The sequence below is a fragment of the Urocitellus parryii genome, chromosome 3, assembly GCF_045843805.1.
Source record: "Urocitellus parryii isolate mUroPar1 chromosome 3, mUroPar1.hap1, whole genome shotgun sequence".
NCBI lineage: Eukaryota > Metazoa > Chordata > Mammalia > Rodentia > Sciuridae > Urocitellus > Urocitellus parryii.
In genome coordinates, this window is record NC_135533.1 from 117376870 (window position 1) to 117387370 (window position 10501).

Sequence of the window (10501 nt, forward strand, 5' to 3'; positions counted from 1 at the left end):
AGAGTAGCTGGGACTACAGACAACTATACCTCTAGGCTTTCTGCTTTTATCCTGATTGTTGCAGACAAACATACAGATGTTGGGGAGCCACATGTTAAGATGGCAGGAGAAGCCAGGCACAGCTGCACACACCTGTAATCCCAGCAGGTAAGGAGGCTGAGACAGGAGGATCAAAAGTACAAAGCCAGCCTCAGCAACTTAGTGAGGTGCTAAGCAACTCAGTGAGACTCTGTCTCTAAATATAATACAAAATAGGGCTGGAATGTGGCTCAGTGGTCAAGTCCCCTGGATTCAATCCTTAGCGCAAAAAAAAAAGAAAGATGGCAGGAGAGCAAGGCATGGTGGTGCACACCTGTAATCCCAACAACTTGGTGGCTGAGGCAGGAGGTCTGCAAGTTCAAAGCCAGCCTCAGCAACTTAGTGAGGCTAAGTTAGAATCTGTCTCAAAATAAAAAAAAATAAAGGGCTGGAGATGTGGCTCAGTGGTTACATGCTCCTGGATTCAACTTCAGGAAGGAAGAAGAATGGAGAGAGGAGAGAGGGAGAGAGGGAGGGAGGGAGGGAGGGAGGGAGGGAGGAAAGGGAGAGGGGAGAGAGGAGAGAGAGAGGGAGGGAGGGAGGGAAGAAAGGAAGAAAATATGGCAGGGGATTTTGTCCCAGGAGTGCTGCTTATAGAACAAGTGCCTCACCAATCAGGACCACCCAAGATTTATAAGAGCAAAAAATAAACGTCTACTATGTTAAGCTACTGAGGATAATATTGGGTTTCTTTGTTACACTACTAACATTACTATAATTAATCTATCATTCAGAAAATGGTATAATCATCACTCACCCAGAAGCTCAGGTCAAAACCCTAAGATTTTATTTTTTAATTTTTTCTTTCAGTTGTTGATAGACCTTTATTTATTTTTTATTTATTTATATGCAGTGCTGAGAATTGAACTCAGTGCCTCACACATGCCAGGCAAGTGTGCTACCGCTGAGCCACAGCCCCAGCAATAACCCAAGTTTTTTTTTTTTTCTTTTTTTTGGTGCCAGGGATTGAACTCAGGGGCACTCAACCACTGAGCCACATCCCCAGCCCTATTTTGCATTTTATTTAGAGACAGGGTTTCACTTTTGCTGAGGCTGGCTTTGAACTTTTAATCCTCCTGCCTCAGCCTCCAGAGCCGCTGGAATGACAGGTGTGCACCACTGCACCCAGCAAAACCCTAAGATTTTTATTTTATCTTATTTTATTTTTAGGTTCTAGGGATCAAACCCAGAGCCCATTGTATACTAGGCAAGTCTCTACCATTGAGCTATACCCCCAGTCTCTAAAGACACATTTTTAAGTTCGTTCTTTCTCACCATCCATATTGAATCCACTAGCAAAGCATGAAAACTACCCTGAAAGTATCTCTTAATCTACCCATTTCTCATTTCTCATCCCTACCACCACTCTCACTCTAGCCCAAGCCACCTCATCTCTCACTTAAATGACTGTAATACCAGATCTCCCTGCTTTTACTCTTGGCCCTCCATATCCTATTTGCCACAAAGTAGCCAGAGAGAGCTTTTCCAAAGAGAAAATAAGACCACATCCTCCTCTTTTTTTTTTTTTTGGTACTGGGTATTGAACTCAGGGACACTCAACCACTGAGCCACATCCCCAGCCCTCTTTTGTATTTTATTTAGAGACAGGGTCTCACTGGGTTGCTTAGCTCCTCACAGTTACTGAGGCTGACTTTGAACTCATGATCCTCCTATCTCAGCCTCCCCAGACACTGGGATTATAGCATGAGCCACTATGCCTAACTACATTTTCCATCTTGCTAGCCTCTCAGATCTTCTGATCTCCTGTCCTTCTTCTCATTCATTCCTCCTTTTTTTTTCCCCAGTACTGAGAATTGAACCCAGGAGTGCTCTACCACTGAGCTACATCCCCAGCCTTTTTCTTTTTTTTTAATTTTAGCTGGTGGTCTCACTAAGTTGCTGAGACTGGCCTCAAACTTGTGATACTCCTTGCCACAGCCTCCAGAGTCCCTGGGATTACAATCATACACTCTTGTTACTCTTCATACACACATGTGCACTTCTGTGTACCTTTGAACTTGCTGTTTATTCAACTGGGTACACACCTCTCCTATGTGGCTTACTCCTTATCAATCTGTTCTCTGCTTAAATGCTTCCTCCTTTTTTCCCTGACCACAGTACACTCAAAGACTTGCCCCTTTGGAGCACTCTCTAACCCCTTAATTAACCTATTTTATTTTTTTATAGTCCTTTTCACTACTTATGTACTCACTTATTTGTTTAGTGTCTGTATCCCTTCACAAAGGCAGGTGTTTGTTTTCTCACCTGACTTCACAGCAATGAGATTAAGCCCAAGAGAAGTGAATGTATAGGTTCAATTTAATGTCTCTTCTACATGGTAAACTCATGAGGGCATCTTGCAAGCAGGTGATTAAACTCCATCACGAGGCACTCAATTCTGACTGTGGCTCAAATCCTAGCACTGCCACTAATTTTCTGTGTAGCCTTAAGCCTCAATTTCTCTACCTATAAAAATAGGATCCCTCTCATCAGAAGTAAGATAAACATGTAAAACCCTGAGCCCAGAGACTGCCATCTACTTACATGATGGCAGGTGGGGCAGATTACATATTATCTTTTTTTTTTTTTTTTAAGAGAGAATTTTTGATATTTATTTTTCAGTTTTTGGCAGACACAACATCTTTGTATGTGGTGCTGAGAATCGAACCCGGGCCGCACGCATGCCAGGCAAGCACGCTACGGCTAGAGCCACATCCCCAGCCCCACATATTATCAACTTACATATTATTATGAAAAGTTAGAGTTGAGGGCTGGGGTTGAGCAGCTTCCTTAGCATGTGTGAGGTACTGGGTTTGATCCTCAGCAACACACACACACACAAAATTAATAAAATTATTAACAAAAGAGTTAAGAGTTGATAGTGAGCTGGCACATACTGGAATGCCCATTTCAAGTATTTATGACCAGGGTCCACCCTGACTGGTCTCTCCACCATGTCATTATTGTAAAATATTTTTAACATTCCCTCCCTGGTGGTAACACTTTAACCACAGTTCTTTTTTTTTTTTTTTTTTGAGAGAAAGAATTTTAATATTTATTTTTTAGTTTTCGGTGGACACAACATCTTTGTATGTGGTGCTGAGGATCGAACCCAGGCCGCACGCATGCCAGGCGAGCGCACTACCGCTTGAGCCACATCCCCAGCCCTTAACCACAGTTCTTACATCTATCTCTGCTGCTTTCAAAAGCTATGAAAGTTTTTATAAAACTGAACTAGCAGGGTTTTATCCCACATTCTATCTTCAATTAGAATATCTGGTAAATATCTACTAAATTGTAAAGTTCTTTGAACCTAAGCCCCCCAACACTTTTTTTTTGGGGGGGGGGGGGACTGGGGATTGAATCAGGGGCACTTGACCATTAAGCCACATTCCCAGACCAATTCTGTATGTACTCACTTATTTGTTTAGTGTCTGTATATTTTATTCACAGACAGGGTCTGAGTTGCTTAGTGCCTCGCTAAATTGCTGAGGCTGGCTTTGAACTTTCGATCCTCCTGCCTCAGCCTCCCAAGCTGCTGGGATTATACCGTGCCTGGTCTAAAGCCTATTTAAAAAAAAAAAATTTTTTTTTTTTAGTTGTAGATGGACACAATGCCTTTATTTATTTATTTTTATGTGGTGCTGAAGATCGAACTCAGTGCCTCACATGTGCTAGGCAATCGCTCTACCACTGAGCCACAATCCTAGCCCTTAAAGCCTATTTTAAACATATCTTTTAATTCTTCATTTCCTCACTTTCCCCTCCCTGTCCCAAGGTTGCTGGCACTGTGGTTTGTGATAGGTATGCCATAAATATTTGTGAATGTAAGTCTTACTAAGCAACCATTCCTTAGGTACTATTTTCCAGACTTGCCTGAACCTAAGAATTACCTGAGATACTTGTAAAAACTATAGTTGACAGCACTCCAACCTACTGAATATGAAACTGGTAGTAAGACAGCAACATATTTGGGAAACTCTATTTCTAATAAACATCCAACCCATTCTTTTATCAAATGAGATTAAGAAACATTGCCCTAAATTATCACCCAAAATGTTGCTTTCTCTGTGCTATCATATCACATCCATTTACTGACAAACTTTCCTCCACTATGAGGCTTTCATCTGTGTTTCTCACAAGCAGATACTTACCACTTTACTGAAAACTAATGGATATAGCTGGGCCTGGTGGCACACGCCTGTAATCCTAGCAACTTAGGAAGCTGAGGTGGGAGGATCATGAGCTCTAAGGCCAGCCTCAGTAACTTATCAAGATCTCCTCGCAAAATAAAAAGGGCTTGGGACATGGCTCAGTGGTAAACTGCTCCTGGGTTTAAGCCCCAATACCAAAAAGAAAAAAATAAAATCTCAAGGAAATGTTATCTTTTAGAGTTTGTATATGTATGTCAATGTAGTTTCTATCTTGGATATATAAAATCCTTGAAATTTAAGAGTTCTTATTGTAGGCAAATAATCATCCTTCCCACTCACTGCACCTAAATCAGTCTTATCTACCTACACTAGTACTAAGGATAGCTAATTTCTTAATGATGTTGAGTGAGGCATCCTACCCACTATCATTTTCTTTTTAAATTTAGGAGTGTGATTTTTAAAAATATTTCTAATTCCTGTAGATGAATTGATGGCTGACTCATTTAAAAAGCATACCTGGTGGGCTGGGGATGTGGCTCAAGCGGTAGCGCGCTCACCTGGCATGCGTGCGGCCCGGGTTCGATCCTCAGCACCACATACCAACAAAGATGTTGTGTCCGCCAAGAACTAAAAAATAAATATTGAAAATTCTCTCTCTCTCTCTCTCTCTCTCTCTCTCTCTCTCTCTCTCTTAAAAAAAAAAAAAAAAAAGCATACCTGGTGATATTATTGAAAAACCTACAGAACTTCCTGTACAAATCTTAACAGTTACCACCACTGTTGCAGAGCCTCCTCCTGAGAAAACTACATCATTTCTGAATAGTTAATGGTGGAACAAAAAAACTTTTATAGCAAGGCCAGTTATGGTTTCTGTTCCCTCTCAAACCAAATCTAGTATACATTTACTCTCCCAAACTTCAATAAGTCCCTTCCTGTTGCTGCATAAGCTTTGGTCAACACTAACAAAATTAACTCACTGGAAATTTAAAAATATGGTCTATCTCTCAAACCTTGAGTAGTTGACTCCTGAGCCACAGTTACCAACATTTTAATCCATTTTCTGAGAGTTCAAATACTTCCAAGCTATTTCTATGCAACAACTGCCCTGCAGCCTAAGGGAAATACTGAGAAACAGGTACCTGGGTTGGAGTCCTGGGTCTGCTACTGACTGGCTGGGTGAACTTGAGCAAATCATTCCTTTTCTCAAGAACTCAATCTCGTCAATTCCAAAAAGAACTAGCAGGATTCATAGGACCTTTCAGGTTTCTTCCATCTCTAAAAACCTAATAGCTAGGGGTCGCCGGGATAATCAAGACCACAATCTCATAAAATTATTTTGAGATGTCCAAATTTAACCCTCTCGCTTCAGAGACAAAGAATCCGAAGTGAAAGTCACATCCCAGTCCAGTGCTCATCCCACATCCCACCGCCCTTCTAGGAACATGAACATCTAAGAAAAAGCCGTAGGCTCTGTCTCAATTCTGAAGACGGGCAAGCAACGTATTCCATCTATTTTGTTGAATCTTATACACTTCCACCTAGCTGGGAAGGGCAAAGCGAGGGCGTTCCAATTAAATCCTGACAGCCCTATGCAGTGGTAATTTCTTCTGCCCCCAGCTCCATGTGAAGGTGGCTCCGGCTTCACTCGAACCCATCTCAAGGAAAACCCACGGTAAAGAAACGACTCCGCTCTCCCGACCCTCGCTTGGTCCAGGTCTGCCTCGGCTCCAAAGAACTCTCCCTGCGCTACTGTACCTGCTCCGCCAAGACGGGACTCCGCTCAGTAACCGTAGGCACCGCCGCCCCACGGCCGCCGCCATCTTTTCTCCTCCTTCTCAGGAGACCACGCCCCTTCACACGCCTGGGCGCACTCGCATGACGTCACGGATCTCTAGTTCAGAGGACCAATGAGAAACACGAAGGCCTAGAGCGGAATCAACTAAACCCGGCCTTGTGGCTACACCCCCACCTCCTCCAGCCACCCGAATTCCGGAATCTCCGGAGCCTGGTAGGGCGAGTGTGAGCAATAGAGGTGACCCTGGGCGTATTGATCTCAAACCTCTTTCCTCCCTCTGTTGTGCATTTTCGTTTGTCTCTGGAAAATCAGAGGCACCCAAGGTCCGAAAAAGTTGTATCATCTGATGTAACTCACATATAGGGAAACCGGGCATCCACGATTCAGCTACCATTAAGTGCCAGGTACTGTTGGGAGCATTTTGGGTGCATTCGGTCATATCTTTCTTACGTCCCACCGTGGTGCTGCCAGGGAGACTAGACGCAAGTGGTATTGGATCACCCAGAAATGCAACAAGTCGTCAATCTAGGTACTTGATGTGATGATGCTTGTTCTGCTCTTTTCAGTTTTAAGGGAAATGCGAATTTTTAATTGTACCTGCCGCTTTTTAATAAGCACCGACTTAGAGATCTGCAGCTATCCCTTAGGCAGTATCACCATTATAAGATGAAGTACCTGATGAAGTACCTGGGAGGTTAAGCAACATACTGAAGGGCACAGAACCGGCACGTGCTCAGAGGCTATGAAGTAAAAAAGCCAAATGTGAATGTGTCTCTGATTCCAAAACCCGTGTTCTAAATATTCTTTGCCGACGTGATTCTGCAATCTGCATTTGGGATAAAATTGGGAGTTCATAACCCACTGCAATCTAATGTATGAAATATGATATGTCAAGAGCTTTGTAATGTTGTGAACAACCAATACAAAATAAAAATAAAATTTAAAAAAGCCCTTTGCCCTGACTGCAGCCCTGAATTTCCTTTTGCTGTTACTAATCACTTTTACCTTCACCAGTACTTCACTTGTACTAGGGATTGAACCCAGGAGTGCTTTGCCACTGAATTACATCCCTTTTTATGTTGTTGTTGTTATTATTATTATTATTATTATTATTATTATATTTTGAGACATGATCTCTTGCTAAATTGCTTAGGGCCTCGCTAAATTGTGAGGCTGGCCTCAAACCTGCAATCCACCTGCCTCAGCCCCCCAAATTGCTGGGATTACAGGTGTGCAACCCCTTCACCAAACATTTGACACTGGAGAAGGGTGATACTATGTGGTGCTTGCAGTTATTTCTCTGTAGTTATTTAAGTTCAACTAGCTCATAACCAGGGAACCTATTAGGCTTTAGGTTTGGGTATTGTAGGTTTTGGTTTGGTTTTGGTTTTCAAAAAGAAGGAAAGGAGGGAGGGAGGAAGGAAGGAAGGAAGGAAGGAAGGAAGGAAGGGGTTTTACTGTCCAATTGAAAGTAGTAATTCAAAAGTTGGGAAAAGTTATTTCAAAATGAAATGCTTGGGGCTGGTGTTATGACTCAGTTGTAGAGTGCTTGCCTAGCATGTGTGAGGCCCTGGGTTCCTTTCTCAGCACCTCATATAAATAAATAAAATATATCAGAGAAAACATTTGACATTTGTTTTTTTGCGATTGGCTAACTTCACTTAGCATTGTATTCTCCAACTCCATCCATTTACCTGCAAATTCCATGATTTTATTCTCTTTTATTGCTGAGTAATATTCCATTGTATGTATGTATGTATGTGTGTGTGTGTGTGTGTGTGTGTGTGTATCACATTTTCTTTATCCATTCATCTACTGAAGGACATCTAGGTTGGTTCCACAGTTCAGCTATTGTGAATTGTGCTACAATAAACATTGATGTGGCTGTGTCCCTGTAGTATGCTGTTTTTAAGTCCTTTGGGTATAAACCAAGGAGTGGGATAGCTGGGTCAAAAGGATTCATAGTGGGGTTGGGAGGGGGAGCAAGAGAGGATAAGACAAACTCTAGATAGGGCAAATGGGTAGGAGGAGAAGGGATAGGGCATGGAGGTAGGAAAGACTGTGGAATGAGATGGACATCATTACCCTAAGTTCACGTATGAAGACACGAATAGTGTGAATATACTTTGTTTACCACCAGAGATATGAAAAATTGTGCTCTATATGTGTAATATGAACTGTAATGCATTCTGCTGCCATATATAACAAATTAGAATAAAAATAAAAATATATAAAGGTCCATTGACAACTAAAAAATTTTAAAAAATGAAATGATTTTGGGAAAGCTGGATATCCACATGGAAAAGTGTGAAGTGGACCTTTACCTCACAGTATATGCTAAAATTAATTCAAATTCAGTAAAAGATTTAAACTTAAGATGAAAATGTAGAAAACTCTTAGAAGAAAACATACTGGAAATATTCATGACTCTGAATTTGGCAATGATTTCCAAAAACACAAGCAATAACAACAAAAAGATAATTGAACTTTAAAATTTTTATGCAGCCAAATTCAGTGGCTCATGTCTGTATTCCCAGTGTCATGTGAGGCTGAGGCAGGAGACTTGCAAGTTTGAGGCCAGTCTCAGCAATTTAGTGGGGCCCTAAGCAATTCATTGAGACCCTGTCACAAAATAAAAAATAAAAAGGGTTGGGGATATAGCCCCTGAGTTCAGTCTCCAATACCAAAATAAGAAAAAAACAAAACAAAACAAAAACCCTGTACATCAAGAGTCACTATCCAGAGAGTAAAAAGGTAACTCATAGAATACTAGAAAATATTTGCAGATTATGTATCTAGTAAGGGTATAATATCCAGAATATATGAAGAATTACCAAAACTCAATAACAAAAAATAAACAACTTAATTTAAATATGGGCAATGACTTGAATATTTCTCCAAAGATATTCAGATGGTCAATAAGCACACACAAAAATACTAAACATCACTAGTCATTAGGGAAATGCAAAGCAAAATCAAAATCACAATGAGATGCTCCTTACACCCTTAGGATGGGATATTTTTAAATGGAAAATAACAGACATTGGCAAGAATATGGAAAAATTTAAACCCTTGTATATTGCTGGTGGGAATGTAAAATGATCCAGTTATTGTGGAAAACAGTTTGGTGGTTCCTCAGAATCTACCATATGATCTGGCAGTCTCATTCCTATTATGCACAAAAGAATTAGAAGAAGGAAATTAAGTGGATACTTTTACATAGTAACAAAAAAGTGAATAAATAGATGCACAAATGAATAACCTGTGGTATATCACAGCCAGGCTCAACAGTGCACACCAGTAGTCCAGCTACTTGAGAGGTTGAGGTGGAAGGATTGTTTGATCCCAGAGAGTTCTAGACAAGCTGGGGTAACAATGAAACCCTACCTCAAATAACCCTGACAACCAAAATGGGTATGTTCAGACAATGAAATATTATTTGGCTATAAAAAAGAATAAAGTACTAAATACATGCTACAATATGAACAAAACTGAAAAAAAAAACATTATACTAGCCAGGTGTTGTGGTGCACACCTATAATTCTAGCAACTTGGGAGGCTGAAGCAGAAGGATTACAAGTTCAAGGCTAGCCTTGGCAATTTATCGAGACTTTGTCTCAAAATAAAAAGAACTGGTGATGTAGCTCAGTGACAGAGTGCTTGCCTAGCATGCCTGAGGCTCTGGGCTCAACCCCCAGTACCAAAAAGAAAATGTTAAAATGACAAATTTATGATATGTACATATTACCATGATTTTAATAGATTGATAACAAGTATTGGCAAGGATGTTAAGAAATCAGAATCTTCATGTATTGCTGATGGAAATGTAAAATGGTATAACCACTTTGGAAAATAATCTGGCAGTTCCTTAAATGATTAGATACAGAGTATGAAGTTTCAGCCCAGCAATTCCATTCCTAGATATGTGCCAGAGGGAATAAAAACATTCACCTAAACAAAAACATGAACACAGATGTTTGTAGCAGCATTATTCATGAAAGCCAAAAGGTAGAAAGAAGCTATCAACTGATACTGTGGAATATTATTGGGCTAGAAAAGAAATGAAGTATTGATACATATTGTAACAATGATGAACCTTGAAGACATTATGCTAAGTAAAAAAGCCACTTACAAAAGACCACTACTACAATACTCCATGTGTGTGAAATATCCATAATAGGGAAATCTGCAGAGACAAAAGTAGATTAGTTAATTGCTTAAATTGGAGGTGGGGAATAGAGGATAGAGTTCATAGCTAAAGGGTGTGGTATTTCTTTGGATGAGGAGATAAAAAATGTTCTAAAACTGTGCTGATGGTTGCATAAATCTGTGAGTATACTGTAAAAATCCTTTGAAACAAGTGAATTATATGATATGTGAACTCAGTAAATCTGTTGAAATTTTTTATTGTTTCTATTCATTTGTTGCTGGAATATAGAAATACACTTGATATTTGTATTTGAGTTTGTATCTA

The 10501-nt window shown here is 40.4% G+C and overlaps 1 protein-coding gene across 4 annotated transcripts in view; it reads right to left on the minus strand.

Annotated features, from left to right (window-relative positions):
- Pisd (phosphatidylserine decarboxylase) overlaps nt 1-6074 on the minus strand; it is a 114911-nt gene extending 108837 nt beyond the window's left edge. For 2 of the 4 annotated variants that reach the window (XM_077796038.1, XM_026408901.2), the window contains exon 1: nt 5988-6074. In XM_077796038.1, the coding sequence (XP_077652164.1) occupies nt 5988-6052 (65 nt within the window). In that variant the 5' untranslated portion in view covers nt 6053-6074. Of the gene's footprint in view, nt 1-4789; nt 4860-5371; nt 5438-5987 lie in introns of those variants that run through there. The other 2 variants (XM_077796037.1, XM_077796035.1) reach the window with 2 other exon arrangements.
- Nucleotides 6075-10501: the final 4427 nt, after the last annotated feature.